The 16,953-nt window shown below is 38.0% G+C and overlaps 1 protein-coding gene across 1 annotated transcript; it reads right to left on the bottom strand.

Annotated features, from left to right (window-relative positions):
- Positions 1-13,020: 13,020 nt before the first annotated feature.
- On the bottom strand, positions 13,021-16,713 carry AILP1 (aluminum induced protein with YGL and LRDR motifs). The gene is made up of 5 exons (XM_079050732.1): positions 16,423-16,713; positions 14,704-14,944; positions 14,081-14,201; positions 13,878-13,987; positions 13,021-13,283 (listed from the first exon to the last, which is right to left on the bottom strand). Exons 1-5 carry the CDS (start codon positions 16,623-16,625, stop codon positions 13,248-13,250), a joined length of 711 nt encoding a protein of 236 aa, XP_078906858.1. The 5' UTR covers positions 16,626-16,713; the 3' UTR covers positions 13,021-13,247.
- Positions 16,714-16,953: the final 240 nt, after the last annotated feature.

The following is a 16,953-nucleotide window of genomic DNA, read 5'->3' on the forward strand; positions in this document are numbered from 1 at the left end:
ATGCAGACTCAACCAATCCATGCCGATAATGAGGTCGAAACTTTTAATTGAGACCGGCATGAGGTCGATCGAAAATGAATGACTATCTAGAGTTAGGGTACACCCTATGTATATGCAGCTAGTACTCTCTGTGTTTCCATTAGCCATTTCTACAGTGAACGGTTCTTTAAGTGCTCGTGATTTTTGCTTAAGTAAATGAGCAAATTTTTGGTTCACGAAACTCCTCTCCGCTCCACTATCAAACAGAATGCATGCATATGAGTTATCGAGGAGAAACGTACCAGTGACCACTGTGGGGTCGGCAACCGCTTCCTCGTGGCCTATGGCCAGAACCCTTCCCACTCCACCGGCATTCCCTGCCTTAGGGCAGTTCCTCTTGTAGTGGCCCACCTCGCCACAACCGTAGCAAGTTTGGCCCACTCCTGCGCCGGGGAGTTGGTTGATTGGCCTCGCCGTGCTTTGCAGAAACGGGCAGTGTGCCCCTTCCTGTTGCAGTTAGAGCACTGCATTTCCCGGCCGGCTCCGATGTGGTGGCAGTTGCATTTGTTGCACTTTGGCAAACTTCCAGCGTACTGCTTTACCGGAGCAGCAGCGGCAGGTGCTATCGCAGCATGAACTGCCACGACCCGCTGCTTTTTGGCAGCATTCTTCTTCTTCTTGTCATCCCAGAACTTCCGCTTGGAATCAGCGGCTTTGGAGGGTTCTGAGATGGCTAGGGTTGTTGTTGCGGCCGGGGTACGGACCCCATGGTCAATGAGCCGCTATGCCAACCGCTTGGCACTATCGAATGTAGTGGGGTTTAAAGCTAAAACATTCCCCTGAAATGGAGGCACCAGCCCCCAGATGTACCTCTCTATTTTCTTTCCCTCAGTGTGAACCATGTTGGGACAGAGGGCCACCAGATCGCTGAACCTGGCGGTATAGGAAACTATGTCGGAGCCCTTCATGGTTAGGCTCCACAGTTCCTGTTCCAATTTCTGGATCTCGCCCCTCGGGCAGTATTCCTCAATCATCAGCTCTCTAAGAGCTTCCCAGCCTATATCATTATCCACCACTAGAGATAGTGACTTGACATGGCTATTCCACCATGTCAGGGGTTTTTCCTCGAAGTTGCAAGCATCGAACTTGACCTTGCTCCGTTCTGGACAGGAGCAGATTTTGAAAACCGATTCGGTCTTCTCGAACCATTGCGAGAGGGCAATGACTCCGCCAGTCCCTCTAAAGGACTTGGGCTTGTAGTTGGTGAAGTCCTTGTAGGAGCACTCTCTTAAGCGCATGGGGATTTCACCGTGAGTAGAATGAATAGGTGTTCCTCCTCCAGTAGAACCGGAAGAATGATATTGAGCCATGGCTGTTGCCACAGCCGCAGCTACTGCAGCATTTAGAGCTGCCGTATCGATTTGAGGAGTAGGTGGTGTTGCAGTTATTGGAGGATTGCGTCTTGTTGATCGGCGTGGAGGCATCTTTCAACTATAAGTTTACAAGGATGACAATATGGGTAAGAATAGAGAAATTGATGAGAGTGACTCATGGACTAACTCTCCGTAGCCCAACAACACAATTGAATAGTATGATTGAATGTAGATCTAGTACTAACAGATGATAGCATTTGGATAATAATTTCCATGAGATTATATATCTGTCAATAATACTGGAATTACAGATGTAACAAGTTCGGGAAAAATGACCTAGAAGTAGGCCTTACATCAACCAAGATGGGAAAATTTTGACAGAACTACGACCTAATCAAGACCTAACAGGTCCAAGTTTTAAGAAAGATAGGAAATTAGACTAGAGTGTTACATAACTAAGTTATATCCAAAAGAGAAGGTTGAGTAGGCTCTATCTACGACGAGAACCACTCGAATGAGTCCTTGATTCAGACAGACGGCGCTCTATGTCTCGCATGCGCCTTTCATACATTGACTGCCTAGCCTGAAGTTCCCTAACTTCAGCATGGGATGCAGCTAGCTGTTGCTGCAGAGTCCCATTGGTTATCCTAGCCCTTTCCATAGCTACCTCGAGTTGGCGAATGCGGGCCGTGTTAACGCCAGAGTTGGTGTCAATCTCCATGACTCGGTCAATAGATTCTCGACCTTGCTCGGTGTTCCGATCAATCCTACGGACCATGATGGGCAGGACTCGATTAGCTGAACCTCCCTCGTTTAGGTTGTAAAAGCTTTTGTCCCCATTGTAGGGAATGGGTTGACCCTTTTCCTGACTCCATCTGTTCAAGTTTGTGGCCCACAGAGGTGTGAGTCCTTGAAATGTTGGACGAGGGTTTGGGTTTGGAGCTACTGGGGGTAGGTTGTTGACTTCCGGCTCTGAGTCAGAACCATCAAAAAAGCCTTCAGCTTGGTGATCATCCAAAGGGATTGGGTGATCATCTTCTTGTTCTTCTCACATCCATCCTGCATTGTCGTTGTTGGGATAGTACGGGTCTCCGGGGATATGGAATCCAGCCATGATATCTACGCGAGAAAAGGGGTAAGAATAGAGAAATTTACAAGGATGACAATATGGGTAAGAATAGAGAAATTGATGAGAGTGACTCATGGACTAACTCTCCGTAGCCCAACAACACAATTGAATAGTATGATTGAATGTAGATCTAGTACTAACAGATGATAGCATTTGGATAATAATTTCCATGAGATTATATATCTGTCAATAATACTGGAATTACAGATGTAACAAGTTCGGGAAAAATGACCTAGAAGTAGGCCTTACATCAACCAAGATGGGAAAATTTTGACCTTCCTTTCCTTTCCTTTCCTTTCCTTATCGCTTGGTAGAACACTTTTATTTATCAGGAAGAGATATATCTTTTTCATATATCTCGAGGACTTACCATCCTCTTTTTCCTGATTGTTTCTAGAGAAAGATGCCTCCCCAAACAAGATCCAACAGAAGAAACGACCACACCCTGCCACCACCACCACCCCCTCAGTTCGACCCCGTCATGTTCCAGGCAGCTGTTACAGCCGTCGTGACTGCAGCAATGGCACAAGTGAACTCTGGTGGGGCTGGAGGTGGAACCGACCCTCAAAGACAAGTCGGAAATCAGGGACAACAAAAGGAGTGTTCCTACAAGGACTTCATGACCTCAAAGACATATGTGGTCTAGGATAAGAGGCCCACGACTTCCAATGCACGCACCAGAGGCTAGCAGGTACGGGGCCATTGCGGAAAGTGCGACAGGCCGCACAGTGGGGAATGTCGAGCGTTGGGTTCAGGTTGTTATAGTTGTAGCCAGTCAGGCTACATGTGTAGGGACTGCCTCAGGAGTGCTCTAATTTGCTTTCATTGCAATTAGACTAGCCATAAAAAGGCCAATTGTCCGATATTGTCAGGGGAGTAGTGGCGACGCCTGCACCAACCACCTTGAGGATTACTGACGCCTGCCAGGGCAAGGCGAAGGATCCTGTGGTGAAGAGCAGGCCATTTTAGCAGACCACCGATGAGGCTCGTGCAGCGCCGGATGTGGTTAATGGTATGTGACTTATCTCTATCTTTTATTACTTCCTTTATTTATGCTTATGATTATTCTGATCTTGTATAGGGACCCTTTTGGTCAATAGTGTGACTGCTCATGTTCTGTTTGACTCGGATGCTACCCGATCTTTTGTATACCTTGCACTTAGCAAGAAGTTTTGTGATGCTCCCGGGACTTTGGACTTTCCACTGGAGTTTGAGACTGCGGATGACCGTACCATGAGTGCTTCAAGGGTTCATCATGGGTGTGTCCTAAGCCTATTTAGTGAGAGATACTCTGTTGATTTGGTATCGATTCCTTTGAGAGGATCGGGATGGATTGGTTGGGTCCCAATGGGGCTATGATTGACTGTGAGCGGTAGTTAGTGAGGGTTCGAACCCCAAGTGGGGGAGAACTGGTTATTCCTAGCGAGGGAGCCTCATATGGACCGGCTCTCTGTTCAGCTGCGAGATCCTAGCAGACACTTGAGTTGAGGGCAAGACAGAGCTGAGTGGGGTGCCTATCGTTCAGGATTTTACCGATGTATTTCCTGAGGATCTACCAGCAGTGCCTTCCAAAAGGAAGGTTGAGTTTCAGATTGATCTGGTTCCTGGTGCGGCCCCGATAGCCAAGGCATCGTATCTCTTGGTACCGCCAGAGATGCAGGAGCTGTCTGCGCAGCTTCAGGAGCTGCTAGACAAGGGTTTTATTCATCCGAGCAGTTCTCCGTGGGGATCACTGTTTTTGTTTGTGAAGAAGAAGGACGGTTCACACGGAAAGTTCATTGATTACCAGGAGTTGAATAAGCTAATGGTGAAGAACCGTTACCCACTTTCAAGGATTGACTATTTGTTTGATCAGCTTCAGGGTGCATCTTGGTTTTCCAAGATTGATTTGTGATCGGGGTACCATCAGATAAGTTTCAGGGATGATATTGTATAGAAGACAACCTTCAGGACTTGTTATGGTCATTACAAGTTCGTGGTGATGCCTTTCGAGCTCACCAATGCACCAACAACGTTCATGGATCTCATGAACTAAGTTTGCATGCTAATGCTCGATCGGTCTGTGATAGTATTCATTGATGATATTCTGGTATACTCCAAGACCATGGAGCAGTACGAGGAACATTTGCGGGAGGTGGTGGAGACCATGAGAAGGGAGAGGATTTATGCCAAATTCTCTAAATGTGAGTTTTGGTTGCGTGAGGTGCAGTTCCTAGGGAACATCATCAATCAAAAGGGTATCTTGGTCGACTCGGCCAAGATCGAGCCCATGATGCGATGGGAGGTTTCGAGGACCCCATCTAAGATCCGGAGTTTCCTAGGTCTCATAGGGTATTATCGGATATTTTTTCAAGATTTCTCCAAGATTGTTGTGCCTTTGACCCGCTTGACAAAGAAGAGTGTGACTTTTTAGTGGGTGCCTGATCAGCAGTTGGATTTCGAGACTCTGAGGCAGAGAATGTGTGAGGCTCCGATTTTTGTGCTTCCTGAGGGTCTAGATGATTTCTTGGTTTATTGTGATGCCTCTATTTCGGGATTAGGAGTTGTTCTTATGTAGAGGGGTCACGTGATTGCTTACGCTTTGAGGCAGCTGAAGCCTCATGAGGTGAACTACCCTACGCATGATCTGGAGCTGGGGGTCGTAGTTTTTGCCCTCAATATTTGGAGACACAATTTATATCGGGTTTGATGTACTATCTACACTGACCAACAAAATATGAATATGCGGCAGCGGAGATGGCTGGATGTGGTAAAGGATTATGATTGCGAGATCCTGTACCACCCTGGGAAGGCCAATGTGGTGGTCGATGCTTTGATCCATAAGGCTGTGAGTTCTTTTATCAATGATATCTGGTTGATGATGGTTGTTATTTCACCTTTGTTGGATATGATCAAGAAGGCTCAAGTAGAGGGTTTAAAAGGGACAACTGGAAGGACGAGCGGATCAGAGGACAAATTCCCTTATTTGTCAGTGACAGTCAGGGGTTGTTGACCCAGTGTGGTAGAGTCTGGGTTCCGACAACAGGTGGGGTGAGGCAGACAGTTCTGAAGGAGGCGTACAAGTCAAAGTTTTCTATCCATCCGGGGGGCACGAAGATGTATAGGGATATGAGGTTAAGTTATTGGTGGCCCTATATGAAAATGGAGATAACTTGGTTTGTTGAGCGGTGCCTAACTTGAAGGAAAGTCGAGGCCGAACATCATAGAACCCATGGCAAGATGCAGTCTTTACCCATTCCCATGTGGAAGTGGGAAGAGATAACCACGGATTTCATCACAAAGCTGCCAAGGACGGCACATGAAGTTGAATATATCTGGGTCATTATTGATAGATTGACCAAGAGTGCACATTTCATACTGATTTCCGAGAGCATATATGTTGAGAAGTTAGCTGACATCTACGTTCGGGAGGTGGTTGTTCGGCACGGGGTGTCAATTTCAGTGGTTTCAGACCAGGATGTTCGTTTCACCTCCAGATTTTGGAAGAAGTTTCATGAGTAATTGGGTACTCAGTTACATTTTAGTACAACATACCACCCCAGATTGACGACCAAAGCGAGCAGATGATTCAGACGCTCGAATATGTGCTCCAGGCTTGTGTATTTGATTTTGGAGAGAGTTGGGATACTTACCTCCCATTAGTCAAGTTCTCCTACAACAATAGTTATCATGCCAATATTGACCGACCACCATTTGGGATGTTATACAGAAGGAGGTAGAGGACCCTGGTTTGCTGGGGGGAGGTCAGGCATCAGGTCATGGGGAGTACTGAGGTTGTACTCAAGACCAATGGGTTGATGCAACAAGTGTGCGACAGGTTACGAGTCACGAAGAGCCGACAGAAGAGTTATGCAGATCGATGACGTTTGGACCTCGAGTTTTACGTAGGAGATTTGGTGCTTCTAAAGGTGTCACCTTGGAAATGTGTCATTCGATTCTGGAAGCTGGGGAAGTTGGGCCCCAGATTCGTTGGTCCTTTCAGGATATCTGCTCGGGTGGACAAGGTTGCATACCGGCTGGATTTGCTTGATGAGCTTAGCCAGATTCACAACACCTTCCATGTGTCTCACCTTCAGAAGTGCATGACCAATGAGTCTGCAGTTGTTCCTCTGGATGACATTCAGGTTGATGATCGCTTGAATTACATGGAGAGACCGGTTGCGATCTTGGACCGGAAGACGAAGGCTTTACGCAACAAGGAGGTATCTCTGGTCAAGGTCCAGTGACAACATCGTTAAGGTTCCGAACGGACGTGGGAGCCTGAGATAGAGATGCGAGATCACTACCCTGATTTATTCGTGGCATCAGACTAATCGACTATATTTATTCAATATAGTCAACCCTATATCTTAGGATATTATTTTGTATTAATTTGTATTCCTTTTATACGTCATTCTTTGTAATTATATATTGAATCCTATATGTTAATAAAATCCATTCTGGAAAATTATCTCTCTCTATATGGTATATTTATTCAATATAGTCAACCCTCTATCTTAGGATATTAGGACTTTAAGGACGAAGTCTAGTTCAAGTGGGGGAGAGTTGTAACATCTTGTTTTTCCAAGTATTTACCCTTTCTCCCCTTAGTATGTGATTATTTTGCAATGTGACCCCTTTATGGCATTTTTGTATTTTGGGGGCAACATAGGTACGTTGGGCGTACATGTAGGTGCGTTGGGCATACCTGGTCTCGCGTGCATACATTGGTACATAAGGCGTACGTATTTTGTACCGAACCCTATGTTTTAGGGCTTGTGCACTATATAAACACCATTAGAGCCTCAAAACCCTTCTTCTTATCAGCCTCCATACCTAATATCGACCCCCTTGCAAACCCTAACCTATTTTGAGTATTTTGAGCTTTGGAGTGACTTGTGGGCATTCTTGTTTGTGAAGGAAGGTCATCAAAGAAGTGGCTTTTCTATCAATACCTTGGATCCAACATTTTCTCTTCATTGTGCACCATTTGGAGGTATAAAGCTCCAAACTTGACTCATGTTTCTCTAGATCTTGGTTAAGCTTAGATTTTTATCCCTTTTGTCCCAAAACCTAGGTTTTGTGAGTATGAGGTACTCCAAAGCCTTTAAGCTTTCCTTTCAGACGTTTTAGGGTATTCTAAATCACATAAATGCAAGCTTGGATCTTGGTTTGTCCCTATGCAAGAGTTATGGAGTAGCAAATAATAGAATAAGTTAGGATTTTAGTGTTGGGCTCCTTGTAGCCATGCAAAAGCATAAATATTGCAACTTTGTGGCCTTAGAGGTTTTAATAAGCTCAACTCTGAAGTTTGGGCATGAGGTCTTAAGGCCTTGGATCTTTAAGTGTTGGGTTTTTCAAGATTGGGCCGAATCTCTGGGCCTTGGATCTTTAAGTGTTGGGTTTTTCAAGATTGGGCCGAATGGGAAGGTCAAAATGACGTTTTTTCCCCTAATTAGGATATGAGGATTTTTTGACCATGTATTATGGGGTTAAAAACTCGGATTATTGATTAGGGTTATTTTTGGGATTTAATTAGTGTGAGGAGTCATGTTAGTAGCAGCTCGAGTGTGTGGCTCGATTATCTTCTTTTGAGGTGGGTCTTCTCACTAGGCCCATGGGTCGAAGGCACCAATATCGACCTATTACTTTGTTATGTAGATTGCTAGTTATCTATGTGATATTTGTATGAAAGACCATGGGGGTAGCCCATGGCCCTTGTATATAAGACCGGGATTTGGCCCTCGGCATTGCAAGGAAAGACCATGGGGGTAGCCCATGGACCTTGTATGTAAGACTGAGATTTGGCCCTCGACATTGCAACAAAAGAACATAAGGGTAGTCCATGGCACCTGTATGTAAGACCGGGATTTGGCCCTCGGTTTTACAAGGAAAGACCATAGGGGTAGCCCGTGACACTTGTATGTTTTGGTATGTGGTACTTTGCGGAACTCACTAAGATTTGTGCTTACATTTTTCGTTTATGGTTTCAGGTACTTCCGATTTGAAAGGGATGGGCCTGACATGATGGCACAACATCCCCCCCCCCTCATGATTTCCGCATTATGAATAATTGTACTATGATGTTTTGAATATTATGACTTGGTGTTGATTTTGAACAATTGATGAATGATTTGATGTACTTTAAAATGAAAAATTTTATTACTGTTTTTGGGACGTTACATGCTTTATCATGTTGTTTTTGACATTGGCTTATAATGGTGAAAATGACAGATTTTAAAGCAACTAATAGAAATGTACTTTCGTTCATGGGGTATTTAACATCAACTTTAAATGGGTTATAATTTTCATATTTTGGTCTCATTCTAATTTGCTAACTTGATATTCTTTTTTTTTAATCTAGAAAACAAAGTTGCTTAAGAATCAACATGAACCAAGCTTATCAGTACATGACTCAAGATATCAGATGGTCTTAAAGCCAAATACATGATGCAAACTTATCATCACAATGAACGCACCACCATCGCTTGTTTTATCATCGTCCCGGACAAAAGGCGAAAAAGATGCAGGAATATATTAGGTTAATACCAAAATTATGTTATTTCAATTATGCATCATTAAAAATTATACAAGGGGTGGGGTGGGGTATAAAATCTTTCTCGAGTATTTTTATTGGATTTCCTTTATTTCGTAGGTTGTTTCAAGAAGAGTGAAAGATAAAGGGCTATGGTTAATTTCAATTTTTTTAAGGAATCGCCCAAATCAATACACGACTCAATATACCAGATGGTCTTAAAGCCAAATACATGGAAGTTTGTTAAGATTTTTCTTATTTTTAGAAATGATTTGATAAAATGAATTTTTTTTAGGATTTTTTTTAATATGAGAATTGATTTGAGATTGTTCTTGAAGTTTTTAATTCGTGAAGGGTACTTTGGTCATTATTGGTAAACACCCACTTATGTCTATGTTTTACGAAACCATGAGCATAACCCGTCAATCATGGGTGCATATTTTATTGTAGTGAAAAATGTCAAAAATGCCCTTAAGGTTTTCTTTCCAGTTTCCAGCCTCTATTTTGGTACTTTTTCTTATATTTAAGTACAAAATGTTTCTTCATTTTGTCATACGTATGTCTTAACTATAGATACATACATTTACAATAATGGTTTTATACTTTAGAACACAACGGTTCCAGTAAGTTGATTTTCTGCATTTGAAAATACCCAATTTTGGGGCTTTGACTCACTTCTGGACTAAAAAAACTGGACCAAAACATAGGTTTTCATGAATGGTGGTAAACAAAAGGCATAGTTGAAGGATTTCGATTCTAATTTTTGGGAATTGAACTAAAAATAGCATGCAACTTTCCTTTTTAAAACGAAACATAGCATGCTACTTTCATTTTAAGCCAAAAGTAGCATGTGTCTTTTACTTTTTCACCAAAAATAGCATTATACTTTCATTTTTAAGGCAAAAGTATTATGCTATTTTCAATTTTAAGCCAAAAATAACTTCCTGCTTCACTTATCTACTCGAACGACTACAATATGTTGTATCTTTGAGGTTATCTAATTACTTTTCAGAGGTAATTGTCTGAATATAAATTACATATCAAAACTTTCCTCTTTAAACCCACTATTAACTGACTTTTGTGTTGTAAGTAAATCTCCTCAAACTCATGCTACATTTATGGTGACCTTTTTCTTTGATATATTAACCATTCAAGCCCGCGCCATGACCTTCCTAAAAAAAAGATTTTTATCTCAAAATCCTAAGCCATCGCCTACAAGCCATTATAAGAGTTTGAATTAAGGTATAATTCACCAATCATGGATCATTATTCTTTTATTGTTTGAATATCTATAGAAAACCATACAAAGGCATATTTACACAATATATCACTAACATAAACATCATAATAACAATATATCCTCCGTTTCCAGTGGTCAAGAAAAAGAGAAAAACAAAAAAGGTAAACGAACAACCGTGCAAAGTCTTATTAAATTTTATTTAACTAGTTAGAGTAAATCTAAACCCTATGTAAAAAAAAGATCTAATAACAAATTTGAGTAGTCTCAGGTATCAATTGTTGGATATTTTTAATAACCGTAACATAAACGCAGAAGTATACACTTTGGATCTTGATGTCGAATCTGATTAAAAGAAAACTTAAACATGAAAGAATGATTACATACCTTGTTACATTGATATTTTCAGATCTGGAGACTAAGATAACTTTTCCAGTTGATCTCAAGACTACCTCTAAAACCCTCAGCAAACCCTAAAATGAATTTATTGTATGTGTTTTCGTACCTTTTGCATTTGTTCTTCATCACACACACACACACACACACACACACACACACATATATATATATATATATATATATATATATATATATATATATATATATATATATATATATATATATATATATATATCATAATGTGATAAATGGAGAAGATATAAGAGGATCTTGAGTCAAACCGGAAAATCAACCTATAAAGTTAAGTAAATATCATATAAAATGGGTCCATTAACAATTTTATATTATTACCATAATATAAGTTAGAATAAATGTGTGAGCCCATTTTTGTTATGGCCAAAACCAGATTATTGAGAATTTGAACCATAAGAAAAAATTCCAATTATTCTTACAAAAAAAAAGAAAAAAGAAAAAAAAGCCTATCACATTTGCCCTCCACCAAATCACAACTTAAATGTACTACTAATAAGGAAAGTTTAAATGCAGCAATAAATCTAAAACGACATTTGATCTGTTTATGTTCCTACAAATACCATCGAAAAAATGTCAGTAAAAGGATTCCAACTCCAAACTAAAAAAAAAACCCCAATTAACCAACAAATAAAGTGAGAAAACAAACAAATGTAATTTTACCTCTACGATGAAACCATAACTTACTACTTTTGCTCAAGAGCTATACTGTGTAACAAAAATCTGAATTTTTTTTTCTCAAGATCTCTATAAAGGTTATATAAAAACATATGAACTAAGCTAAAAAAGCACCAAAGCCAACAATGGCAACCAAGTAAGACAGCTTCGACTCCTATAACAACATAGATTATAGGGACAAAAAACAGCAACAGTAGCCATGGAATTATGAGGGCTTCGCCACAGCATCCACACAAAAGATGGATTCTTTAAATGAAAACTTGTCTCTTTTTTCGATATAGAGTAAAAAATAGAGGTAAAAACCATGTATAAGCACATTTTCGACAAACTCACCCAAATTGTTTTAGTTAGACATATAACCAAACACATGGTGTGTGCATAGCTCATTTTCAAACTTCATCTTGGTTAAAGAAAAGAAAGTAACTACCATAGACTACAAAATATAGAAGATAAGTGAAACCATTTTTTTCAACATTCTCTCTATATTCAACTCTTTTGATGACAATAGCCTTGCAATTTAAAAGCACGTCAATGGTTTCTTTTAAAATTGTTTAGTGATGGTTAGCAACTATGGCCAACGACAGTAAGAAATAACGATTAAGGTTAAAGAAAAATAACATTCTTCTTTTATCATATATGTTTAAATGTTACTTAAATGATTATTTTTTTCATCATGTGTTAAAATCACCAACTTATAAAAAATATTCATTTAAGTTGCTAGTCGATTCAGTTAAATACTAATTACACATTCATATTCTCTATGAATATAGCCACATTAACATTCAAGAATCACACGATAAAATATAATAATTTCATGATAATATCGTGAAGATGGTACGGATGAAAAAGTTTTTTTACATAAAAATATATAATCCTCCAAACAAAAAAGGTAGAAAGCCTCAATTTTTTTACTTACAATTAAATAATCGTCCAAACAAAAGAGGTACAAAACCTTGATGGTTTAGATTCAAAAGTTTACCAATTTGGCAGCTTTCGTCCCAATAGTTCTAATTGTTACCAAATGGCCCAAAAATGACCCCAACTTCTTGCCTAGTTCTAATGTTGCTCGTTTAATCCCAAAATATAAAATATCTTATTTTTTGGACTCAACCCTACACAAGTAAAAAGTTAAACCTAAGTTTTTCCAAATTTAGAAAGTTTAGTCCCTTAAACTTATTATTTTTATTTTATCATTAATTTAACATTCTAATAAACTTAATACATTTAAACTCACTAATAATTATTTATTAATTGTGTTTTTCTATTTTATTTTATTTTTCATTAATTTAACATTTTAATAAGCTTAATACATTTAAATTTACTAATAATTATATTTTAGCTTTTATATTTTATTTCACCATTTTTTATATGTATTTTTATATTAATTAACTTATCAACTAATTTATCAAAACATTATTTTTTATTATTTTCATTGTCTGAACACAACAACATAAAAACACAAAGACCACACAAATGTATAAAGTTTGACCATCAACCTTGGGCCCAATACTGATGATCAAATTAAACAAACAGGACAGCCCAAAACTGATTAGTAAGCCCAAAAACTTATATGTATTAGAATATTGTAAACATAAAACAAAAACAAAAACCAAGGCCTTAAAAGTGAGTTGAAACATATAACACATATACATCATTATACATAATTCATGTCTAACCATAATTCATGTCTAACCCAAACTTTATTACACAACCAACATGTCTCTGTACAAACACAAACATACAAACAAACAACCTCCGCTTCTAAAACCAAAAAAAAAAAAAAAAAAAAAACAAACATCTATTCATCGTTCTACTCGAACCTTAAATTAAGGTGACATGACATGATCATCACATTTTTTTTTAGTATTGGTGATTATCGGGATAAAAAGTCATGGATCAAACACCAATTTATGGTGTGGCTGTTATAATCGCTGAGCTTTCCACCTGAGAGTAAATATTTAATCATTACTCATAGTTACATAATTTGTGAAGATATTAATGTTTGCTCAAATTTAAAGTTTTATCATCATCCAAGATAAGAAAAAAAAATGTCACACTTTGATTGACGACACTTGATAGCGACATATACCTAAGCTATTGAAATAATTGAGTCCCATATCTGGGACTACATGATATTATATACTAGAAACCACCATGGTAAAAAGTAAAAACCAAAAGTTTTAGTAATTTTGATATTTAAATTTATATCCAAAATTTCGTATTCACATCAGAATATGATTTTTTTTTGATGGTGTAGTTAAAAATATATTCTCACCTATGATCTCCACTTGTTTCATTCGAATATTGGAATAATTAGAAAAAAAAAAAAAAAAAGAAGATATTTTGGATTTTTCGGATAATCTTTATATACGAAAATTTGGAAAAATCGCTATCGAAAATGTGATAATTTCGGATCAGGCTATTGGACTACGATATTTTTGTAAAGATGAAAAAGACTAGAAACATAAAGATTTGTAATTAGTGGACATGATAAATTGATAATATAATAAAAATATGTGGATATTATATTAAGTTTACCATGAATTTTGCTCCCCATATCTCTTCCTCAGTTGCAGGAACGGCTGTGATTTTGTTCTTAGGATTTTCGTAACATCTCAGCTCTCCAACAGCCGTGGAGAAAAAGCATCCTACATATTTTTTTTCACATTTTTTTTATTAAAAAAAATGAAAATGACTTTTATTATGTAAATGAAATTAAAAAAAAAATTAATGGATCGAACCTTGAGGAAAGGAAGCAAGTGACTTGCCACAAGCACCTTTTAGCAAATCAGCATCATTAGCAAATGCAACACACCCATCCGCTGTGATTCCCCAATACAAAGGAACCTTACCATGTTGATCCTGTTATTATCATTACCAAACACCCACTCAATATTAAATAAATCATAAATATTTATCTCCATTGTACACAAGACAAAATAGATTCTACTAGATTGATGTTAATTGGAGAAAAGTTACAATTTTTAGTCTCACCCATAAATAGAGAAAAGTTACATAAACAGAGAAAAGTTACAAATGTCATCCCCATCCTCATCATCGAAAACCAAGTCCGAGATGGAAAAGATTTATGCATTTATTTTCGATGATGAAGATAAAAAAGGGCATTTACGTCTTTTCATAGAAGAAAGATCAGAAATGAAGTGAATCACTGTACTGCCTTTCTCCCGCCTTTTTAGGTGAAACAAAATTATAACTATTTTTGAGTATTTTCTCGTCGACATCATTTCCATTTTGATTCGAATGATGTCGAATGCAGTATATGACTGTCACGTTCTGTACATTTGTCATGTTCTGTACAGTCTAATAATTACAGTTGAAGTTCGGCAAGGGAAATTTGACTCACGGTGGCGACAAACAGAGTGGAGGTCGATTTGTCAAAGACAACAAATGCGAAATTTCCGATAAGGTGGCCGACCATATGGTTTGCAGGGTAAGGGGCACGATCACGCAGTGCCTTGTAAGCCTCAATGACCAAAACGACCTCGTTAGCAGATTTGGAAAGCCCGTATTGTTGCTTTAAGCTACCCAAGTTATCGAGTGCTCCTTCGAACAAGCAAAATATTTCGTCTTTGACCGCAAAAGATCTAGAATGTTGACCAAAGATTGTGGTGAGTTGAGGGGTGATGTAATTAATCATAGTTGAGATGCTAAAAGAATCATATGATTTATGACTAAATAAAGGTGGTGGAAATGATAAGTAAATTGAGAATTATTTAAAGTAAAGTAGATAGATATTGAATGCTTATCTTATTGACAAGTAAGACTCAATGTTCGAATGGGCCATATTTGGCACATGAATACAAAAATAAAGAAGGATGGGTTTTCTTATAGGATTTGTTCCCTATCAAAGAAAAGTCAATTATTAGCTATGAATTATTATTAGATGCTTCTTGAATTTAGATAAGCCTAAATTGTTTAAAGAAATCACCAAAAAAGAGAAAGAAAAAAAACTTTTCATGTAATGAGCATATAAAATCAAATACGAATTCGCATATCCAAAATTTTGGATATGAGAAAAGAAATTTCAACTGAAAAATCTAATCTAGAACTTTTTATTTTTAGATATCTGAATTATTACAAAATAAAATAGTATTATAAAATGTGCAAAATAAAATTATATTAGATTTTGGATTGGACCGGGTTCTCTTTGGATCCAAATACTTTTCAAAAACACGTATCTTATGATAATAAAATTTAGTGAAAGATTCGATCACCCAACAAAAGTTGAAAAAGTTATTCAATAAATTAGAGAAGTCTAATAAGATACCAAATTAAATGAAATAACTATAGAGATGCAACTATATAAATATATGCAATTGGGAGATCTTTGTCCCTTCTTAGGGTGTTCGAGTTTGGCCCAACATATTTCAACTTCAAGTTACGTATTTAAGTATTTCAAGTTCAACATATTTTAATAAAATAAGAAATATTAATGACACCATTCATCCCTGTCACAAATATTGCCCTGTTTTCAGGTACATGGAACTATAATTTATTTAATACCAAATTCACCAATAATCGCTATTTATATAACAAAGCCACAAAAACAAGCTATCTATAGTCTTATACCAGTCTAAAAATATATGTACATAATCTAAAGACCGATGATCGGAATCTTAATATCTTTTGTTCTTGATTGATAAATCATAAACATATAAACGATAAGTGGTTAACGATAAACGCAATTCTTAGAATCAATGTTCATAAAACCTTTCTTAGAATCATTTTTTTTTTCTTTTTCAGATTCTCCTCATCCAATCAAAGTAGATCATAAATGAAAAATATCATAGACAAAAACAACGCTGAGAATAAGAATATTCTTCATCTGTCTAGAGGCTATACTCGAATCTTAACTTGTACTCAGGTACTAAAATCTGTATTCTGCGGGAAGATCGATTCGATCATTTCGTTTTACTTCACCTATCTTAATCATTAGGTAAAATAATTTAAGTAATTCGAGATAATTAGCAAGATCAGGCGTTACTGTTTCACAATCAGCTAAATTCTATCATTCTAACATCAACATAATGATCAGATATAATCGGATTATTTAATTTTATACCTCGGGTGTGTAATCGACTCGTTGTGGTGAGTATACGCCAATTGAACATCGTCTCCGATCTGCATCGACACAGCCGAGGCGTTGTTTCCGATGAACCGGTTAACGAGCGCCTTAGAAGAGATCTTCGGCGACGGTGTCCTACTTCCGGCAGCCACCAGCTCCTCCGGTGGTGAGACTATTGAACTGCTGAATACGCCCAACATCCTGAACTATATCTCCTCCTTAAATAAAATAAATAATCTCTCTTTCAACAAAGGAAACGGAGAACTGAAAGCATGGGAGAGTGATCAACCGGAGGTGCTGAAATTTATAGACAGGGGATGAGGATATTATTGTCATTTCAATGTATTTTACTTATTTTTTTTTCTTTTTCAAATAAATTGAAACGAACGGTATGTGAGCGATGGGACCCATATGGGCGATGATTTCTGTGCGTAAGATAGCTTGTGTGGCCCACGTGTCCAGGACACGGTATTGGTAGGATGACGGGGAGAGATGGTTATTATATCCTGCGGTAACGTCCACGGAATC

Source organism: Lactuca virosa, chromosome 5 (assembly GCF_052849685.1).
Source record: "Lactuca virosa cultivar CGN04683 chromosome 5, Lactuca_virosa_CGN04683_v6, whole genome shotgun sequence".
NCBI lineage: Eukaryota > Viridiplantae > Streptophyta > Magnoliopsida > Asterales > Asteraceae > Lactuca > Lactuca virosa.

Excerpts from the sequence above, each read along its gene's own strand:
- AILP1 (XM_079050732.1), bottom strand. The coding sequence starts at position 16,625 with ATGTTGGGCGTATTCAGCAGTTCAATAGTCTCACCACCGGAGGAGCTG. Across the intron at positions 13,988-14,080 it reads ACTTGCTTCCTTTCCTCAAG|GATGCTTTTTCTCCACGGCT; the intron begins GTTCGATCCATT and ends AAAAATATGTAG. Across the intron at positions 13,284-13,877 it reads TATGGGGAGCAAAATTCATG|GTGGAAAGCTCAGCGATTAT; the intron begins GTAAACTTAATA and ends ATTTACTCTCAG.